At 49.3% G+C, this 20,706-nt stretch overlaps 3 protein-coding genes across 5 annotated transcripts in view; 1 reads left to right on the top strand and 2 right to left on the bottom strand.

The window, feature by feature from the left end:
- Nucleotides 1-3,986: 3,986 nt before the first annotated feature.
- Nucleotides 3,987-11,008, bottom strand: POFUT2 (protein O-fucosyltransferase 2). Its single transcript, XM_017838076.1, has 9 exons — nucleotides 10,830-11,008; nucleotides 9,532-9,782; nucleotides 8,835-8,979; nucleotides 8,377-8,487; nucleotides 7,528-7,594; nucleotides 6,128-6,253; nucleotides 5,382-5,562; nucleotides 4,481-4,604; nucleotides 3,987-4,239 (listed from the first exon to the last, which is right to left on the bottom strand). Exons 1-9 carry the CDS (start codon nucleotides 11,006-11,008, stop codon nucleotides 4,086-4,088), a joined length of 1,338 nt encoding a protein of 445 aa, XP_017693565.1. The 3' UTR covers nucleotides 3,987-4,085.
- Nucleotides 11,009-11,011: 3 nt separating this feature from the next.
- YBEY (ybeY metallopeptidase (putative)) lies at nucleotides 11,012-11,722 on the bottom strand. Of its 3 annotated transcripts, none has more exons than XM_017838079.1 (3): nucleotides 11,387-11,722; nucleotides 11,241-11,309; nucleotides 11,012-11,124 (listed from the first exon to the last, which is right to left on the bottom strand). In XM_017838079.1, the coding sequence occupies exons 1-3, from the start codon at nucleotides 11,720-11,722 to the stop codon at nucleotides 11,038-11,040; spliced, it is 492 nt and encodes a 163-aa protein (XP_017693568.1). In that variant the 3' UTR covers nucleotides 11,012-11,037. The 3 variants fall into 3 exon arrangements, with proteins under 3 accessions (XP_017693568.1, XP_017693567.1, XP_017693569.1); XM_017838078.1 differs by having other exon boundaries at nucleotides 11,384-11,722; XM_017838080.1 differs by lacking the exon at nucleotides 11,241-11,309 and having other exon boundaries at nucleotides 11,021-11,124; nucleotides 11,384-11,722.
- A 165-nt stretch (nucleotides 11,723-11,887) lies between these two features.
- Nucleotides 11,888-20,706, top strand: part of MCM3AP (minichromosome maintenance complex component 3 associated protein) — a 27,155-nt gene continuing 18,336 nt past the window's right edge. The window contains exons 1-9 of the mRNA XM_017838063.1: nucleotides 11,888-12,751; nucleotides 12,839-13,062; nucleotides 13,734-13,812; nucleotides 15,180-15,327; nucleotides 16,905-17,101; nucleotides 18,042-18,181; nucleotides 18,596-18,793; nucleotides 19,479-19,747; nucleotides 19,925-20,087. Of these exons, the coding sequence (XP_017693552.1) occupies nucleotides 11,965-12,751; nucleotides 12,839-13,062; nucleotides 13,734-13,812; nucleotides 15,180-15,327; nucleotides 16,905-17,101; nucleotides 18,042-18,181; nucleotides 18,596-18,793; nucleotides 19,479-19,747; nucleotides 19,925-20,087 (2,205 nt within the window). The 5' untranslated portion in view covers nucleotides 11,888-11,964. The remainder of the gene's footprint in view (nucleotides 12,752-12,838; nucleotides 13,063-13,733; nucleotides 13,813-15,179; nucleotides 15,328-16,904; nucleotides 17,102-18,041; nucleotides 18,182-18,595; nucleotides 18,794-19,478; nucleotides 19,748-19,924; nucleotides 20,088-20,706) is intronic.

Here is a 20,706-nt window from a genome sequence, read left to right on the forward strand (position 1 = left end):
TTGTGCAGGAGACATAGGGAGCATGGACCAAAGGAATTACCCACTTGGCTTGCTGCCCTTCCTTAGTACATCCACTGGCGTTGTGTGCCTGAGCCAGTATGGTGCTTCCAGTAAAACTGCTGCTTCCATCACTTCTGTTGAGCTGGGAACGATGCAAACCAAGGGGGGCTGCAGGAACCGAGCTGGGGCTGGAATCCTGGACCTGGCAGAGCTGTGGGGAGCAGATAGGACACGAGTTCCTTGTTGGGTCATGTCAGTGCATGGTGTTCTTTAGAGCCTTCACAGCCAAAGGGCTGTCCTGTCGCCTGTGATTGAACAGGCATTGCACCGGCAGCATTTGCGTAGGCAGGAATGAGTCCTGTGGGTAGTTGTGTTGTTGTTTTCTTCAGTCATTCCAGGAAAGAGGAACTGAGAGCCGTGTTTGCAGCCAGCCTCGGCAGATGGAACAGTTTAAGGAATATCTGTTCTCTGGAGGGAAAGATCCACAGTCGATGTCACTGCACTGTTTTCACATTTTTAATATTGTCGTCGTTATCATACCAGTATAATTTCTGTTGTAGTTTGACTGAGGCATCCTTAGCAAATTTAGGATCAAAGGGGTGTGTGTGTGTGACTATGTACTTATACAGACATATATATATATATTGCTGTATATTATTTGCATTAAGCAGTTATTCTTCCCCCATCTTCCTGTGTGATAGTGCAAATACATTGGTTTTACCTACCTGGTGTAAGGATATTAAAGAACACTCTCAGACACTGTCCTTGACACTTACTTTCTCCATTCATAACCCCAACTTCGAAGACGAGACCTTGTTATACCTCTGGTTTGTTGCTTCTCTTCCAGCACTCTTGTTCCTCTCCCAGTGTCACCACTGAAGCACAACCCATTGGTTGATTATTCTAAGCAATGACTGTTTTGCATACTACCTTGCTTTGTTTAAGTAATGTTTGTACAGAGATTTCAAAAATATAAAGAGCTATATCATTGCTAAGTTTCATCATTATTTTTTTTTATATCAATATTGCTGGTGGCAGCAAAACAATAAGTGAAACATCAGAGATACTGTGCATGTCCTTAAAATGGTGGTTTTGGTTACATCCTGAAGAGCTGGCTAGAGCATGGGAGAGGGGAAGGCAAGAAAGTATGTGACAGGTCTGACACTCCACTGTAGACACGTGGCCTGTGTCACGGTGTGGGAAGGGCCGTGCCACTGCTGCTGCATGTCAAAAATGCTGTTTTGCACTCAAATCCCAAGTGGGTGTGTCCCTGACTTCTGCAGACTTGTAGGTGGTCACCAGCATTTCCATCCCAGCCTGTGTCTGGCACTGGGTTTGAATCATGCATGTGGTGGTGGTAGCCTTGAGCCCTGCTGTGGTGAGAACTGGGTGAGCCCCGTGAGGTGCCAGCACTACCGCTGCCCGGGGTGGGAACCCAACTCCCCACGGCTGGGGATGGCAGAAAACCAACCACCTGATGCTCACCTCTAATCAGCACCTGTCCCAGTAAAGCAGGAAAGTCTGGTCCTAAGTGGGCTGCCCTTGCATCCTGCTCAAGGGTCAGCTCTGGAGAATCTGGCTCTCTGCTCAGTTGGCCAGGCACAGAAATGTCAGCTCAGCTCAGATCGAGGACTGCAGCAAAGGCTGAGGAAGGGCAGGGAGCCACTGACATGTGGCCAGTCTGGATCCAGCCCTCTGGAAGCAGGTGCATAACTCACAGGCCACTGGGACAGTGCTCTTGCCATGTACCTTTTAATGCACCAACAAAGCCAGCTGTTCATCTGACCCTGCATGGAGGAAATCCATCTTAAAAAGGAGTTAGATCCAGGTCAGTTCTGCTCCACAGCCAGATGCTTGTGGGACTGACATGGATCTTAGCCCTCAGGCAGGTTTTTGTTCTCTCCATCACCTGGCTTATCAGATCAGGAACAGGAGCAAGATGGGAGATCCCCTGCATAGGTGATGCACCCTTTTTGGAAAGACCCATTGTTAAGCTCTTTGACCTTTCCTAGGAACAACAGGGAAAGCAAAGACCAGGCACGTACAAAAGAAAACTCCATCAGCGTGAAAGTGATCTCTGAGGTGGTGGCTTGATGGGTTTTGGTTGGACTCGATGATCTCAGAGGTCTTTTTCAGCGTAATTGATTCTCTGGTTCTGTGCTACTGTCACTAACTGCATGCTCCCCAGCTCAGCCAGAACTTGGATGACACCGGATAAGTGGCACCATGTCAAGAGGCACCAGACCCAAAAGCAGCTCCTGGCCAAGGCATGTTTCCCCACAGCCTGCTGGCGCTGGGTTTTTTCCAGCCCGGTGACATCCCCTCCTGCTGCGGCCATCTCCACTCAGGGATCTGCTGCATCAAACTCAGCGGTAGGTACTCGATGGAGGGCAGTTACAAAGGGAGGGTGGTGATGGCTGGGGCGGGAAGAGCAGGTGGAGGAGCTATTCCCCTGAAGGTGAAGCTGTGTTTACTCAGTTTACTTGACTTAGCAAATCAGTGCCTTGTGGCAAATCCCTCTGTGAGTTGTATGGAAAGGTTATGGAAGAGCCAAGTCTGGTGTGTTATCAGAAGCACCAACCTGCAGATACAGTAGTGTGTTTGAATCGACTTTTTTTTTCTCTGTCCTCTATCTAATCTCTACCACAGCCTCATAAAAAAGTTGGGCTCTGAATTTCAGTTCCAGACTCTGCAAATGGCCAGAATCACTGCAATTCACCCATGCCCCTGCCACAGTGGGAACTCCGAGGTGTGACCTCCTTGGCACTGCTGCTGATTTGGCTCTTCCTGTTGAGAGAGTGCAGGGCTGGCACTGTGCCCCTGCCCACTGCTGCAGCCGCCTGCGGGACAGCAGCCTGCGCCCCACCCGCTGCTGCCTTGCCCGGGGCGTGCGGGCAGGGGAGGCCAGTGCTGGGCGCAGGCAGCTCCCGGCCAAGGGGCAGAGCCCCAGCCAACCCTTCCCTCCTGCCCTGCCTCTCTCTGCAGCTGGAAAAAGAGCGGAGTGGAGTGGCCGAGTAGCTGCACCAGGCCCTGCCGTACCTGGAGAGCCCACAGGAGCCCCTGCGAGAGGCGGCCCTCAGGTTCACAGGTGAGCCACAAGGTCCCTCCCCGCCCCGCTGCAGCTCGGCCCCAGCCCCGGCTGCTGCAGCGGCAGCAGGATGCGGCCCGGGGATGTGCTGGGGAGCCCCGAGTGCCCTGGTGGCTGCCGCCCTGTGCCAGCCCAGCCCTGGGGAGTCCCGAGGCGGGAAGGCCCCGGGCTCAGCCCTGCCAGGGCAGGAGGGTGCGTGGCCGGGCCGGCAGCGCCGCCGGGGGGGAGCTGTGCCGCTGGGGCCCTGACAGGGTCTGTGTTCCCAGGGATGGCCGGGAGGTACCTGAGGGGACAGCCTGAAGATCTGCAGGACATCATCGAGAGTGAGTGAGGGCAGCGCGGTGTCAGCAGGGGCTGGCGGGAGGAGCACGGAGCCTGGGCAGGGAGCTGCAATCCTGCCCTGGCTGTGGAGGGCTCTGCTCCGTGCACGGATGCAGGAGAGTTAGACACACCCCTGGAGTGCTGTGTCCAGTTCTGGGCCCCTCAGTTCAGGAAGGACATTGAGGTGCTGGAGCAGGTCCAGAGGAGGGCAACGAGGCTGGTGAAGGGACTGAAGCACAAGTGCTGTGAGGAGAGGCTGAGGGAGCTGGGGTTGTTCAGCCTGGAGAAGAGGAGGCTCAGGGGAGACCTCCTCACTCTCTACAGCTCCCTGAAAGGAGGTGGTAGCCAGGTGGGGGTTGGTCTCTTTTCCCAGGCAACCATCAGCAAGACAAGAGGGCATGGTCTCAAGTTGTGCCAGGGGAAGTTTAGGTTAGATATTAGAAAGAATTTCTTTACAGAGAGGGTGGTCAGACATTGGAATGGGCTGCCCAGGGAAGTGGTGGATTCTCCGTCCCTGGAGATTTTTAAAAAGAGACTGGATGTGGCACTTGGTGCCATGGCCTAGTAACCGCAGCAGGGTTGGATCAAGGGTTGGACTTGATGATCTCGGAAGTCCATTCCAACCCAGCTGATTCTATGATTCTATGATTACTGAAGCCCTTGTATTTCTCTGTATTTAATAGACAATTTTCCAGTGAGTTGGCTGCTCACAGTTTTTCTCTGTTTCACCACAAAATCGGTTGTAAGTTGTTTTTGGGTCAAATCCCAAGATCTCTCTTTCCTCATGGATTCGGAAGGAAAATGTTGAAACTGAGGTGCCTATAAAATACCTGTGAAAAAGATCAGAAAGGGTTTGTGAGGGGGACCAACTTTACTGTTCATTGAAATGATACAATAATGAAATGATCATCATCTCTATACACAATGTAACTATTATACATCTATTATATACATCGCAATTATATATCTTATATGATTTGTAAAGAACTACAGCTGGGCCAAAAATCATATTCAGTTTTGTGACAGTGACATTAAGATTTGGCTCCTCAAATAAAAAGTCAGGTTCACTACCTTGCATGTGCACAAATCCACTGGTCAATCACGGCCAAGCCCCCATCCTTATAGAGTTCCAGCTCTTCCCAAGAGGGTTCAAACCTCACCATCTCAGGCAGCAGTTTCTTGAGCAATTCAATCTCTGAGAAAAGGAAAGACACGATTTTATCTTGACATGAAGAACAACCTGCTGCTGTCACGTGACGTGTTTGAGAAAACCCTGGGTGAAGAGTTACAAAGCAAGTGACACCAAAATCCACCGAGAGGTTTTACAACACAGTAATTCACAGAATGGTGGGTGGGGAGGGGAACCGGTGGGACAGGAACACAGTGCTGAGGGGGCCAATTCTGAGGACACGGGGAAGTCTGCAAGAACAGATTAGTCCCATTAGCCTCACTAGAGGGCAGGTGTACTGAGAGGCCTTTCTTGGCAGCAAACTTAAGGCTGCAGGTGCCATGCCTTGCAGAGTTATTCTAAGATCATGTATCGAAACAGATCCCTTGATACTACTGGGATGGGAGTGCAGCCCTGGGATAAGGACTGGTGGGGGAAAGCCCACCATTGTGGGTTTCTAAGCCTTGGCCACACACAGCCAGGGGCAGCCAAGGGGAAGGCTGGGTGGGAGACTTCAGAGGACCCTTCCTACCAGAGAAAATGTGGGATGGAAGAAAGAGGAGAAGGAATAGGCAAATTCAACTCACAGTTCCCCACTGTAGAGACTGTCAAACCTTCCATGGGAAATACTAAATGAATGGTTTGATACCAACTACTCAAGCTGGAAGGATACAGCTGCCCAGACCTGCTCAATTCCCATTCGGTGATGGAGGCATTGATCCCAGTCATTTATAAAAGTGAAGTGGTAATGGCAGCACTCGTTGTCCAAAGTTACCAATCCTGAAGTGAGTGGGATCTACCTACCCTCCTCGACAGCATCAGTGGCTACAAAAACTTTTTCAAGTTTAAGCATCTCCAAGAGGCTGCGGATTTTCTTTACTGCTCCTTGCAGGGAAGGCACATCTTCTCTGTGACCCCAAATGAAGTCTTTCCTTCTGAGATGAACCCCGAGGTATGGACCACCTAGAGCTGTGCCCGTCTTAACCTACGAGAGAAAGACCACTAAACTTTAAAACTTGAGAGCGCCACTATACATTCACACCAAAAAGGCCAGAATGCATCATCTCTGGATAAGGCACTGAATCACTCTAGTTGCAGAAAGAAATTTCAAAATAAGGACTGGGAGTAGTTCGGGACACTCGTTGCAACGTTTTGATCTCCGGATGGCCTGCACCACACAAGAGAAACTAGAGCACGAAGTCTTTGTAAGCAAAAACTGCTCTCCTTGACCAAGTAAATCCTCAGCAGGCAGTTTGCAGCTGAACTTCCCACCCGCTCATGACGCTGAATGCAAGAAGCAATTCAAGTTTCCTTTACCGAAATGAGGGCGGCAAAGATCTGACACCCAGAACCAGGCACCCCTCAACAGACTCCGTTAACTCATGGCACACGGGGAGAAGGTGCACAAGGAACGTGCCTGTCTGCCCTGGTGTGAGCAGGAGAGTTAGACTCACCTGTGTCTTCCAACACGCCCTGCAGCACACAGCCAGGAGCACAAAAATGAAGTAAAAATTACATTTCTTATGGGAAACAGACTGTCATGATTTTACCTTCATCTGTGTCCAGTCCTCCTTGTAATGAGTCCTGTCTGCCTCATCCGTGGATTGAAGATACTTCCTTCTAAACTCGTCTCCCACCACACGGAGGTGTTTAGCAAACACCATGCTCCGACGGGTCTGGGGGAATAAGAGCAGAGGCCAAGTCAGAAAAAGGGAGAGCTAAAAATGAGAAATGCTATGCTCATGTCAAACATGTCTGAGCTTCATCCTGTTGGACTGTGTGACTGCCACGCCACATTTGGCACCCAGGCAGTATTGCTGTGCCGAGCCTCTCCCAGGCACAAACCACTCTCCTGACAGCAGCTGGTCTGTGTGGACACTTATTTTGCAACAGCATGTGTAAAAGAGAAAAACAGGTGAATGTGTGAGCTCCACTGATACACTTCAGGAAGTGTGTGCTCTCTGTACCTGGTTCCCCTTCTCTTAGAAGAATATGTTTCAAATCTACATGTCTGACACTGCCACTCTTTCCATATTTCTCTCTTTTTGTCTGCAAAGAAACAGAGAAGGGAGAGATGCTTCTCAGAGGGCTATGGAAAGAGAAGAGGCCCTGGGCCCAAGCTGCAGTGAGTGACTTTGTGTTTGGACATCAGGCAAACCCACTGAGGCAACATTTAAAGTGCCACTGCTAAGAATGTGTGTTATGGATCCATGTGGATTTCAGGTCTGCTTTTACAGGACTACAAGTCAGACTCAAAAATGATCCGTGGGCTGCATTTCTCTGTTTGGAAAGTCACTCTCAATGAAAAGTACAAGGTTAGAAAACTACTGTTTGGTCCATTTCTGAAAAATATGCTATATCCCAAGTGAATAGCCAGATGCTCACATCTTACAAGACTGAGGTCTGTGTAACTTGTTTTGTAGTATCATAAGAGTCATTTTCTCTTAGCAGTTTTAATTATATCAAGCACTTCACATAATTTTCCTGTGGCTAAGCCTTAACTTTCTCTTAAAACTTTTAGCATAGGAATTACTTTGCCATACACCCTTGGGAGGTGACCTTGAAACCCATGGGAATTTTGCCATTGAAGATGATGGGGAGAGAGCTGGGACAATACTGAGCACTTCTGGGAATTCTTTTGAAAAGTCTAACCTTGAGGTTGACTAAACAAGAACTGCTCCCCTCTGATTGTAGATGTGTTGTACAGGGGAGGGCCTTCTAAACATCATGCCCTGCAGCACTGGGTCTTTAGGGACAAAAGAGGACAAATTCCTGTGTTACATTAATCCACAGCAGTTTGAGAACCATCTCTAGCACACCTTGCTGAAACATAAGACACAAGTTACTTCCAAGAAAAGAAACCTGAGGCAAAACTCAAGCCCACAGAGGTTACTGAATATTTAGCAGAGGCAAGTAAAAAGTCCAGAGAAGCTAACTGAAAAATACTCACATTCCAGTAATCTTTCCCTCCGTAGTGGTCATGAAGAAGGTTTTCAGCTCTGTCTAACATCACTGACCTATTAAAAATGGTAAAACTGCGTGCAGTTCCCTTAGGAATAGAATTTACATTATACCATGTGTTTATACATTTGCTAGGATAAAGCACAGGCTATGATCTGTTTGCAAAGGGAGCACAGGGAATGAGGGACAGGCTGCCAATCTGTTCTCTAGAAGGCAAATTGTGACCCACAGCCCACTGGAGGGAGAAGGGAACCGTGCTGCCACTGGCCAGGATTAAGGTGGAACTCCTACAACAGAAGAACATTCCTGTTAAAAAACAGCACTTTGCTTCCTCTGCTCCCCGTGGGAGGTACTACAGATCCCCACTGCTCTCATCAGAAAGACGAAACTTGCTGCTTGCCTTCTCTAAACCCAGCTCACAGCACTGAGGATGGATGCCACGGGAGACCAGGCACTGCACCTCACCATCCGAGATCCCGGCCTGAGAAACACCGATTCCACTCTGTTTATTCCCTCTTGACCCAGCACCAGGTAAAGAGTAAAGGAAGGAAAGGCAAACACAGGATGGCAAGGACATTTAGCTACCTGAGAGAGAATTTAAAGGCGCTAAAGGCTATTTCCTCTTACATTTGAGCGCTGTAGCACTTCACCAAATTCACAGTTAAGCATTTCTGACAGTGTAAATCCCTTCTGTAATGATTTCAATGGTTTACAGCAACTCAGCGATGAAGTAGCACAACAGTGGGACACAGCCTTTAAGTTCCCCCTGCTCTTCACACCTGGCAATAGGTTTGTGGGCACACAAGACAACAATAAATAGTAAGACAAGGCAACTCACTGCGCTGAAGTGTTCTTCAGAAGGATGGGCGCCACAATGGAAGCAGATCCTTGGACAGACAAACAAGAGACGGTTAGGCCTCGTGTTTCCTCGTAACCCCAGAACCAGCCCCTAAAAGGGAACACCAAGGATTGGTTCGCAGGCGTGTATTTTAAATTAACGTCATATACATAACAAAAAAAAATAAACAGTACATCCTATAAAGACAATATATAATGCCAGCAAACCAGCCACCTCCTTTTCACCGTTTTTGTGTGGAACAACAATTTTCTAAAGTTAGATTTTCTCATATCAATACATCTTATTATTTATGTTTTTTTTTTAAAAACGTGAACCCCGAGCATTCAGGGATTCACAGATAACATTGCAACAACCACACCAGTCTATTCTGTTAAAAGCAGGCAACTGTCTCACTGAATACCACTGAAAAGAAGATCAAAAGGACTGCTAGACATTACCTGTAGTACTCATGTTTGTCCTTGGAATACATCAGCTGATCAATGCATGGCCTTTCATTGATTTTTTCTTCCCATGTTCCTTCTTTCCATCCTTCTGCATAGCCTTGTAGCACATAAATCTGTTCAATAAAGGGCCCACCTGACTCTGAGCAGAAGGCAAAGCAAAGGATTTGTGAGCATGAAAACCCACACGAGAAAGGTATGAACTAGCATCACTTGCAGTTAAAAATCTGCTAGAAACGTCAGTATGACACTCCTCTCTCTTCCCTGCTTTCTCTCTAAAAAATGGAAAATAAATTCTGTGTGAGCCAGAAAAGTTGAAAGGGTCAGGCCATGTGACCACCTGTTACTCCCACCCAGCTCTGTATGATGTAATGTGCCAATCACAACGGTGTGACCATGGGATGCAAATCTATGGTCAAAGCCAGGCAGAAATCTCTGAATTTAACCACACGTGTTAACTGTCTGTCTCTGGGGACCGTAGGAAGTTGACATCAAAGAAGTTGCGAAATAATTGGATTACTTCATCCTAGCGGTTTTGTAACTCGGTAAGACTCCTTCCCAGCCATTCTCTCACCCCCTCAAACCTTTTTATTATTTCACATATAAGGCTAAAAGCCCTCTATAAGGACAAACCTGTGAAGAAACCATCTGAAATATTTAGTCAATTGTAGAACTGCATGATCCTATACTCCACCTGCAAGGAACTGCTCATATTCAATGACAGGGATGTTCCTGTTGAGGCTTGGGATATCAAAGAACTCAGACCAAGGGATCCGGACCTGAAGGATATCAGGGCTCTGCCAGTGATAAAGCCTCCCCCAAGGAGGCAGGACTAACACCCAGTTTTCACTTTTCCGCAGGGTCTTTACAAGGGAAGCAATGCGAACGTAGACGTCTCTGCGAAGGTTGAACCCTTCAGGGGGATTTACATCGTACAAAAGGTATCTGGGGAAAACAAAGGAATGCCATTACTTTGGGGATGAGCTTGAAACTTTTACGTGGTTTACATTTACCCCCCGATCACATGATGCAAACTCTGTTGGGATGGAAACTGTTCCTCTTTCGTGAGTTTGTGGCGCTCAGAAGGTGGAAGGAGAAGAAGTAAGGGAAGGCAGAGCAGCGTGTGCTGCAGGGGCTGGGAGGGCCACTGTGTTCTCCTCACGGGGCATCATCAAGGTGGCACATGCCACGAGCCTTTCCTGCAGTGGGGCAGGATGTGGCAGGCCAAGGAGAGAACCCCTCAGACATCCTGCTCACCCTGAGAGCAACGTGGTGTGTGTGGTGAGAACAGTGAAACTACTGGCGTGTTACCCAGGCTAATTCGTGCGAGATGAACATAAAGGCAGGAGGACACGTTCCAGAGGAGCAGGGGAAAAGGGTGCAACTGGGAGTTGGTGGGTTCCCTTGATGACATCTTCCAGAAATGACCCAAAAAAGCACTAGCAGGTGAAGGAGGCCCTTTCCCAAATCACGGTTCAGAGACACAGTGGGTCACCTGCACAAGGGACCCACCATGTCCCCTCGGGAGACACAAGGGGCATGTGATGCTGGTGGGCAGGATCGACCTGGGGCTGGACACGGTGGGGGCCAGTGGTGCTGCCACTTCTCATGTTAGAAATACTATAACTTTCCTAAATTTTAATTAATGGCAGCTGGTGGCTAGGTTTCTTTGCACAGACTCTTGACAGTTTGCTCTTTAAAACACTGAAGCTTTGAGTTTCTCTGGACTAGCTCCAATAAGCTTCAATAAACAAAAGCCTGAGGGAGGTGAAGATTGGACATCGGGGATCTTAGATTTGTGATCCACTAAAGACATGTCGGAGTAACCAGAAAATACAGAGGAGATCAACAACGACGTTACAGCCTGATAGTGGGGAACCCTCTGCCTGAGGAAGAATGGTAAGAGGACCAAGGAACGCGGACTAAATCAGCACTTAAAAGGCTTTATTGGAGGCTTTTCGCTTCTCCCCGGCGGCGTCCGGCGGCGCTCACCTGGTGCGCGGGGCGGCGGCGGCGGCGGGCAGCGAGGAGGCGGCGTGGCCGGCGCGGAGGGCGGTGGGCGGCGGCTCGGGGGCGGCGGCGGGCGGCGGCGGCACGGCGAGCGCGGCCAGGCCGAGCAGCAGCCGCGGCAGCGACGAGGCGAGGCGGCCACGGGGCCCCTGCGCCGCCATCCCCCGCACGCCACGTCCGGGGCGGTCCCTCAGAAGAGGCCGGCGGTGAGGGGCCGCAGCCGGGAACCAGTAAGGCGGTTCAGCTCCTCCAGGATCTGCGCTTCCTTCCGGTACATCTGCGGGAGCGGCCGCGGTCAGCGCCGCCGGGAGAGCCCCTAGTTAGCGGGGGCTTCGCTCCGCGCCAGCCCGGACCGCGCACGCCCCCCGCGCCCTCCCCCGGCGCGCTCCGCACCTGCTCCCACGCGGGTTTCGTGTCGTGCCGGTAGCCGAGCAAGTGGCACAGTCCGTGGGCTGCCGTCACCTGCGCGGGGGGAGAGCACAGCGCGCTGTGTGACTGACCGGCCGCGCCCGACCGCCCGCCCGCCCGGCGCTCACCACCAGCACGCCCTCAAAGTCCTCCCCGGCGTCGCGGCACTGCTGGTGGATGTACTCCACGCCCAGGAAGATGTCCCCCAGGTTGTACTCGCCGCGGCAGCGCGGCCGCGGCAACTCCCCCGCCGCCACCTGGTGGAACGGGAAGGACAGGACGTCGGTGGGCTCCGGGCGCTGTCGGTAGGCGCCGTTCAGACGCTGCATCAGCGCGTTGCCGGCGCAGACGAGCCCCACATCGAAGCGGGAGGCGCCCAGGGCGGCGCGCAGGGCGCACACGGCGCGGCGGAGCGGGGCCCGGCGCACGGGCACGGAGCGCTGAGCGTTCCGCAGCACCACGCTCATGGCGGCACCGGAGCCCCGCCCACCGGCCCGCCGAGACCCCGCCCACCGGCCCGCGAACCAATCGAGATCCCGCCCACTCCTGGAGACACCGCCTATCGCTCCGCCCACCACCGTAGCCCCGCCCATATAACCGCACTGTCGGTCAACTGCCTACCGCTCCTATTCGCGTCCCGTCCTAGGCATGCGCGGCCCGCCCCGCCCGCCCCCAGCTGTTTCGGCGGTCTGGGGCGGCTGCGTCCACCATGTCCTCGAGGGGCCCGTTCCGCGGCCCGCCCTCCTTCCCGCCGCCGCTGCGCTTCGGACAATCCGCCGTGTTCGGCCAGGGCGGCGGCGGCGGCCCCGCCGGCCTCCCCTTCGCCCCCGGGCCCACCGCTTCCTTTGGGCCACCCTACGCGCTGGGCCCGGCGCCGGCCCCGGCAGGGAACGCGGAGTTCAGCTTTAGGCCGCCCACCAGCCTGGGCGGCTTCCCAGGCCCGGGTGAGGCGCCGGGTGGCGGCGGCGGGGCCTTCGCGGCGCCCGACTTCCGCTTCAAGGCGCCCGAGAGCGCCGCCGCCACCCCCTTCAAGCCGGTGCCGGGCGGCGAGGCGGAGAAGGGCCCGGCCGCTCCCGCCGCCTTCGCCTTCTCGCCGCCCTTCGGCTTCGCGCCCGAGCCGGGCCCCGAGGCGGCGGTGGCGCGGGAGCCCTTCTCGTTCTTGCGGCCCGCTGCCGCGCTGGGCCGGCCGGAGGACAGGGGTCCGCGGGCGCTACCGGAGGAGCTGGGGGAGCCGGCGGCCAAGGGGCTGAAGCGGAAGGAGGAGCGGGAGCGCTCCCCGCGACGGGCGGCGGCGGGCGGGCGGGCGGCGGCGCCGCCGGAGAAGCGGCCGGTGGTGCTGAGCCGGCCCCGCGGCGGGGCCCTGTTCGGCCGCACGCTGGAGGAGATGCTGCGCAGCCAGGCCCGCGAGCACCGCGAGCGCGGGGACGTCGCGGAGCCCGAGCGCGGAGCCGCGGAGGAGCCGCCGCCGGCCGAGGCCCGGGAGCTCCCCCGGGAAGGTGAGCGGGGGTGGTGGTGGGGTAGCCCCGCTTTCTCAGTGCTGTCATCCCTCTTTCTGACTGCCGTCGTGTTCCTTCCCGTCACAGATGCGGCCCCCGCCGCCCCCGCCCGCCGGACCCGCGGCGGCGAGAGCACGGAGGGGCTGGGGGGCCTGCCTGCCGCCGAGCTGACGGCCATCCAGTGCAAGAACATCCCTGATTACCTCAACGACAGGACTGTGCTGGAGAAGCACTTTGGCCAGTTCGTAAAAGTCCGGCGCGTCATGACCAGGCGTAATAAGAAAATGGCCATTCTTCACTTTTTTGATCACGTGAGTATCAGAAGTGGACGGCACAAGAGTTGGGAGCATTCAGCGTGCAGAAGTCTCCAGGGATACCTTAGAACCTCTTCCAGTACCTAAAGGTGGCTTACAGAAAAGAGAGTGACTTTTTACGGGGACAGCAGGTAGGGAGAGGACAAGGGCAAACAGTTTAAAGTAAAAGAGGAGTTACTTTTATATTACTTAGATGTTAAGAAGAAATTTTTCCCTGTGAGGGTGGTGAGGCCCTGGCACAGGTTGCTGTGGCTGCCCCAGTCCTCTAAGTGTTCAAGGTCAGGTTAGGTGGGGCTTGGAGCAACCTGAGCTAGTGAAAGGTGTACCTGCCCTTGGTAGGGGGTGGGACTGGATGGTCTTTCAGGTCTCAGCACTGAGGTGTGTTAAGCAGCCAGTTCAGAGACTGCATGATCTGATTCTGTTTTGTGCTTAAAAACACACCTTTGGTTTCAAGTGCCCTAAATTTGCTGTAGCTCTTAGAAAAGCACTATTTTTTTTGGGGGGGGACTAGTCCAGCTGATTGTTCTTAAGTGAGAGGCTAAAATGCAGCAACCAGAATTTTGTGGGAATTGGTAAACATTTCTCTGGCAATGTTTCTCTTGCTGTGCTGTGAGTTTTGTTGTTGTGATATCAATAGGTTTTCATGCTCTGCTTTTGTTTTCTTTCAGGCCTCTGCAGCTCTTGCCAGGAAAAAAGCAAAAGAGTTACACAAAGACATAGTAACATTTTGGCAAAAGAAGAAGACTAGTAAGTCTGTGTTTCCAGATTACTGGGTGATGGGTAAATAGCATTCTAGCTGCTCTTCTTTCTTCCTGATGTAGTGAGAATGATATCAAAATTGTCTCTAGTAGGAGATATCATGGTTGAAAATTGCACTATTTCTCTCTTAAATTCACGTTGTCTAAAACCTGTTGCTTGATCTGAAGCAAAATGCTGTTCAGCCATACAGAAGAGCTGAAGGCACCTGAAATGACTGTAGTTTTAGAAGAGAGTTTAGAAATTCTTTATGCAGCTGCACAGCAGGAATATGGTGTTGTTGACTTTGTGCTTCTTCCTAGAAGTAGGAGTTCTTTGGGGGTGTAAGAAGACCCAGTTTGAAATGCTTTGCTGCCTGCCTCAGACCATGGACTGAGAACCAAGTTAAGGAGTACCCTGGAGCTGAGTGTCTGTTTTGCTGAGGTTGCTGTTATGTGTATCAACAGTTAGACTCCGTTTGAACCACAAGAGAGAACAATCTACAGAATTTAGAATTGGGAAACCTTGATTGCAGACCCTGTTTGGGATTAGGAGGAGGTTGTTAATCCCCAGGCAAACACTGGAATTGTCAAGTGCTTCCCTTTCTTTAGCTTTATGAATGCAGCATGTGTACCTGATCCCAGCCTGGGGATGCACTTCACCTGCAGCATATGAAGGGTTCACTTCAGCTTTGACCAGCCACAGACTTGCCTTCCAGAAAACAGCTGCAGAATTGTCTTCCTGAGAATTAACATTTTGAAGCAGCAGCTCTAGGGCTGCCTCTTTGCCCTTGTCATTTTATTGTGGTGTTACATCTCTGGCAGCATTCTAAAATAACTATTCTGAGAGGATTTAAGAAATCCAACCGCTTTAAAAATTGTTCCTGGGAGAAGAAATTTTCCCTTCCTGCAAGTGTGAGTGTAACTTGTGCTGACCTTAGTCTGAGCTTGAGTACCTAAGTACTTAAAATGCTTCAGGAGGAGCATGGGGAATTGTGATTTACACAGGTGAAATGGATTTTGTATCCTGTAGGGAGTTCTGACCTGTGGATTATATCCCAAACCTGAGAGAATTTGGATGATGATCAGACTTCATTTACTGACAATCTGCTGACAATTTGCGTTATTGATAAGTGGTATTTTATTGAAAAATACTCTTCATAGAACAGTGACTCTGATAGTAATTGATAGAAACTTAACTTGGTGCAGCTCCTAGTGCAAGTTGTCCTGGAAGTTCTGTATGCATGACTCTGACTCTTAAGTTTTATTCTCCAATAGTATTTTTGTTTAAACAAACTGCTCACCACCCCACCCCCAAGGGGCCAAAAAGAGGTGTTGCTTAAATTGCTTGGCAGGTTTCATGTTTATGTGTCATTTCAGGTCCAGCAAAAAGAGAATTTTCATCCAAGGATAAGAAAGCAGGGGAAGATGAAGGAAGACAAGGCAGTGAAGAGCAAAGCTATCAGCATTCCCCGCTTCGAAAACCTTTAATAAGATCCTCTGCCAGCAGTGTCATGCCTGGGAGAAGGTATGTCTGCTTCTCTGGGAATCCACCTGGCAGGAAACAGGGCACACAGAGAAAACCTATGATCAGTGTGTGCCAAACAGTCATGTTCTCGTCAGGGAGTGTTGCTTCCCTTCTCTTCTGGTTTGTCTGCATTACAAGCACACAGCTCTCACACTTGGTCAGAAGGATGCTCCTAGCTGAGTATTAAGGTCTTTCACTTTGGTCTCTGTATTTTCTTTTGAATATTTTGTCCATAACAACATAACAGGACCTGCAGTAGTGAGACATGAGGGAATTGAATGAAACAACGCAGAGCCAAACTGGGACCAAGCAGTAGTGACACTGTCACTGGTCATGATTCAACAAGCTCCCGAAGCGAGCAGTTTCCTTTGTAGGCAGTCAGAGTTCTGTAGAATCAGAGTCCCCTTTTCAGAGCAGTTTGGATCATTGTCTTGTCTCACTTGGAATCAGTAGTCTGCACAGGAATCCTCCTGTTTTGTGGCAGTCACAGAAGTGGCAAGGTTGTTGTCTTTCTGTCATACTCAATGGTGTGTCTAGTCTGACAGAAGTAATTTTGATACGTGTAGTCATATAATTCTAAAATCAGTAATGTGTTGTGAAGGAATCAAAGTTCCTTAAGTTAAAAGGAATGTTTGTCCTGTAAAATGTTTTAATAATCTCTCTTGCTATGGAAAGCATTTGTTGGTTTTGTTTGTTTGTTTTTTTCCCCCATGCCAGCAGGTCAATTCCTAGTTTAAAATACAAACTGCTGTACCACAGTGATCAGGAAATGCTGCAAGAACCATCTGTTTCTGTCTTCTCTAAGACACTTTCAGTAATACCTTTTCTGTTGTACAAAGGTTGAGGCTTTCCCCACAGTCCAGAAACGCTTGGTAGCATTGTCAGGGCAGTGCTGAGGATTTAACCAAATTAACTCCCAGTGCTGGTGTTAGCTCAGAACAACCTTAGCACATCCAAATGTACTTCATTTATTTGATATCATAGAATCAGCTGGGTTGGAAGGGACCTTCGAGATCATCAAGTCCAACCCTTGATCCACTACCGCTGCGGTCACTAGGCCATGGCACTAAGTGCACATCCAGTCTTGTCTTAAAAACCTCCAGGGACAGAGAATCCACCACTTCCCTGGGCAGCCCATTCCAATGTCTGACCACCCTCTCTGTAAAGAAATTCTTTCTAATATCTAACCTAAACTTCCCCTGGCACAACTTGAGACCGAGCCCTCTTGTCTTGCTGATAGTTGCCTGGGAAAAGAGACCAACCCCCACCTGGCTACCACCTCCTTTCAGGGAGTTGCAGAGAGTGAGGAGGTCTCCCCTGAGCCTCCTCTTCTCCAGGCTGAACAACCCCAGCTTCCTCAGCCTCTCCTCATAGGACTTGTGCTTGAGTCCCTTCACCAGCCTCATTGCCCTCCTCTGGACCTGCTCCAGCACCTCAGTGCCCTTCCTGAGATATGTTGCCTTGTGGACAAAATACTCTTCTAAACAAATGCTGACATCCTGAAGAACAGTGCACTGATTAAGACAGGGCATGCACTGGTGTATTATTGTTGCTAAAAAAACCCCTTCTCTTTTTAGTTCTCCAGCAAAGAAGCCTGGTCTTCGAAAGGCGCTGCAGTTTGAAGCAGATCTGTTTGATCCTAGTTCTGAAGGGCAGAGCTCAGAGGGCTTGGGAACCTCACTGTCATCCCTTGGTAACCTGGTGGGATTAATGGCAGAGACATCTGAAGAAAGATACCGGCTTTTGGACCAAAGGGACAAAATCATGCGGCAAGGTAATTACACAAGTTGATGAGTGTAACATCTGCTGCTCTGCTGGAAAAAAGTAAGGGTTTGGGGTTTGTGGCAAAGCTGTTGTGATACTATGGAAATGGGAGTTTAACATGGAGCATTCTGTAAAATACCTGGTGTATCACTTTTTCTCTTGTAGAACACACGAAAATCTGTTTTACTTATTGCACATTGCAATTTCTTGTGTAAAGGGAAGGGCGGACAGTTCATCTTCTGTGAAGGAGAGCACACAGGGAGATTTCCATCTCTGCAGGCTCTTTAAAAGTGACTCAAACTGCATTTCATAGAACCACAGAATGGTTTGGATTGGAAGGGACCTTAAAGCTCATCCAGTCCCACTTCCCTGCCATGGGCAGAGACACCTTCCACTAGCCCAGTTTTCTCCCAGCCCCATCCAACCTGACCTTGGACACTTCCAGGGGTGGGGCAGCTGCAGCTTCTCTGGGCAACCTGTGCCAGGGCCTCTAGTGTTTCTCTAAATTTGAACTATTACACAGCTGGTAATTATTTCAAGAAATGGCCCTTTGTTTCACAGTGCCGGTTGTAAACCCTTCTGTCCTTTCTTGCAGGTCCAAAACTGACCTTACTTTTAATTTAAGGTCTCATTTTTAATACCTACAAACAAATTTCCACTTGATGTGGAATGTTGAAATTGCTGATGCTTACTTAGGACACAGAACGTTGGGTATCTTTTAGAAGCTTCAGTCTTTTCAGCAAAACTCTTCAATGTGCAACCCTGGGACAGGCCCCAGAGTGGGGGGAACCCCATCCTTGTGCATTTCTGACTACATCGTGTGGGTATAGCCTTGTGTGCTCAGGGCTCTTTTGGCACATCCAAGTAATAGCTTGTCACAAAAAAAAAAAAAAAAAACAACAAACCCAAGGGATGCTTAGTGTTTGTTCAATTATTTATTTTTTTTTTAGCTCGAATAAAAAGGACTGATCTTGACAAAGCAAAAACTGTTGTTGGCACTTGCCCAGACATGTGTCCTGAAAAGGAGCGTTACATGAGGGAGACAAGAAACCAGCTCAGCATCTTTGAATTGCTTCTAGGATCTGACAAGGTACGAGATTCCCAGGATATCAGTTTTTCTGCTGCTCATTAAAGCCATCGGTGTTGTTTAGTTGTTTACAGGGTTAATTTGGGTGGAAAAATTCTGTAGGCTGTTTCGTTAATGCCTTTCAGTTCTCCATTGGAAAACAAGAAGGCTAGAGAATTGCTTTTTCACTCTAAGTTGTCTTTTATTTAGCTAGACAAGTTTTTAGAACTATAGTCCTAAAACTATAATTACGTATTTTACGTAATTATATGTAACAGTTATATATGTTGTCTTGAAGGTTATGAGTTTGAGACTAAGTCAAGACTTTAAAAATCTGCTCCTTACTGAAGTGATGGCATAGATGGGATGAAATCCTCTTTACTCCTGCAAAGTTGTCCATATGTCTTGGATTTTGATTGTTTTCTCCACATCTTGCAGGTAGATCATGCGGCAGCAATCAAGGAATATAGCAGGTCTTCGGCAGATCAGGAGGAACCTTTGCCCCATGAATTGAGACCCTCTGAGGTGTTGAGTATGACCATGGACTATTTAGTGACAAACATTATGGATCAAGGAGAAGGAAACTACCGAGAGTGGTATGACTTTGTCTGGAACAGAACTCGTGGAATAAGAAAGGTAAGCACTGTGGATGGAGGTGTTGCAGAGCAATTTAAATTTAGTAGTAGAATGGCTAAGGCTTCATAAGAGAGTAGGCCTAGAAAGCAACACTCTACAGTAGTAAGTTAGCAACCTTGTTTGTGAACATCGAGTGTTGTGCTGAAGAAGTAGAAACAATAATCAAAGGATTTAGTCAAGCATGTACATAATGATTTGTTACCTTGGATGTGGTAAGGGTCTGTTAAACAGTTTCTAGGAGCAAGACAACCTAAACAGATTTATGAATAGAGTAGACGATTATTAATTGTTATCAGTAGGAAGTATGAGCTTGTTTGTAACTGTACCTGGTTTGCTGTGGAAACTGTAACTGTTTTGCCGTGGAAACTGCATGTAAACTTGTTTGTATATAAAAGCTAAACTGAGAATGAGGGTCTTTGGAATCCTGACTTTGGACGCTAGTCCTCAGGTTCCCGGGCCCTGAATAAAGCACCGCATAAACCGGCACTCTGTTGGTTTGTGTCTTTGTTTACGGGCAACAGAGGCGTTTGGTGATAGAAAGTAAAAGATCACATCATGCTGTAAAAAAGTGAAAAAAACATTTTGAATTGCAGGGTGACTCAAAGCACAGTGAAATGGGTTTTCCAAAGGTGACTGGTCTTCAACTTGCTTAAAGGTACATGTAATTCTTTATCATTCTGGTTAGGATATAACCCAGCAACATCTCTGCAACCCGCTGATGGTGTCTCTGATTGAGAAGTGCACTCGCTTTCACATCCATTGTGCTCACCACTTGTGTGAAGAGCCCATGTCTTCCTTTGATGCCAAAATCAACAATGAGAACATGACTAAATGCCTGCAGAGCTTGAAGGAGATGTATCAGGACCTGGCTAACAAGGGAATTTACTGCAAGAGTGAAGCAGAGTTCCGAGGTTATAATGTCTTGCTGAATCTCAACAAGGGGGATATTCTCAGGTGGGAACAAGACACCACTTGTTTTCTCTCTTTGCCTCTGGGAAGAATTGAGTTTAGGATTAAGTCCAGATAAATTGTAATGCTCCTGTTTTTAATTCTGTGTTGTCACAGGTTGCTGTTGGATTGTGATAGTTAATATTGAAGCAAAAGGTTTGTCTCTGTCTTTTGTCTCCACAGAGAAGTTCAGCAGTTTCATCCAGAGGTTAGAAACTCTCCTGAAGTTAGATTTGCAGTTCAAGCTTTTGCTGCATTAAACAGCAACAACTTTGTGAGGTTTTTCAAGCTTGTGCAAACAGCTTCCTATCTGAATGCTTGTCTCTTACATGGTTATTTCAACCAGGTGAGAAAAAGGATATTTTTTTAAAGTATTAATCAGTAAAACAATCTGGGATTTAGCAGAAAACTTAGTAAATATTGAGCCTTAAAAACAATGTTATAACTTCTTCAGAAGTATTAAAAATTAATCAGGAGCTTTCTGCTGTGATATAAAAGGCAAATATTAAAATGTTCTTCTTGGCATTTTTTTTTCCCCCATAACTGTGTACAGATATGTCATCATCATCATCATCATGGCTAGGCTTCGCGAATGAAGATTTAGGAAGGCTCTATCCACATTTGTTACAAGCACACTGGTGGCTAATGAGGCCAATAAGAGAGAGAAATATCCGATTGCAAAAGGCACAGCAGAAAGACTCCTTAGGTGGTATATTCTGCAAGACACGATTCTTTCTGCGTTGTCTTTTCTCCTCAAGAGTGATCCTGCTGCGTTCTCAAAGAAGACAGCAGCGTTATAGATGGTGTGTCTCCAGACCTCCCGGTTGGAGGCCAGAGCAGACCAGTTATGATGATCAATATGGCCAAGGCTGAGATGTTGTTTCAGGGAGCACTTGTATCGTCTATTTGGGGCTCCTCTTTTGCGGCAGCCGGTGGCAACTTCACCATAAAGCAAGACCTTAGGG

The sequence above is a fragment of the Lepidothrix coronata genome, unplaced genomic scaffold (assembly GCF_001604755.1).
Source record: "Lepidothrix coronata isolate B3197 unplaced genomic scaffold, Lepidothrix_coronata-1.0 Scaffold323, whole genome shotgun sequence".
Taxonomy (NCBI): Eukaryota; Metazoa; Chordata; class Aves; order Passeriformes; family Pipridae; genus Lepidothrix; species Lepidothrix coronata.

Bases quoted from the DNA above. Each gene is read 5' to 3' on its own strand.
- POFUT2 (XM_017838076.1), bottom strand. From the start codon at position 11,008: ATGGCGGCGCAGGGGCCCCGTGGCCGCCTCGCCTCGTCGCTGCCGCGG. The intron at 8,980-9,531 runs GTGGAGTATAGG...CCTTCTGCTCAG, and splicing joins ATATGAGCAGTTCCTTGCAG to AGTCAGGTGGGCCCTTTATT. The intron at 8,488-8,834 runs GTAATGTCTAGC...GTTCCCTTTTAG, and splicing joins GACAAACATGAGTACTACAG to GGGCTGGTTCTGGGGTTACG.
- YBEY (XM_017838078.1), bottom strand. From the start codon at position 11,722: ATGAGCGTGGTGCTGCGGAACGCTCAGCGCTCCGTGCCCGTGCGCCGG. The intron at 11,310-11,383 runs GTGAGCGCCGGG...CCCCCCGCGCAG, and splicing joins ACTTTGAGGGCGTGCTGGTG to GTGACGGCAGCCCACGGACT. The intron at 11,125-11,240 runs GTGCGGAGCGCG...CCGCTCCCGCAG, and splicing joins CGAAACCCGCGTGGGAGCAG to ATGTACCGGAAGGAAGCGCA.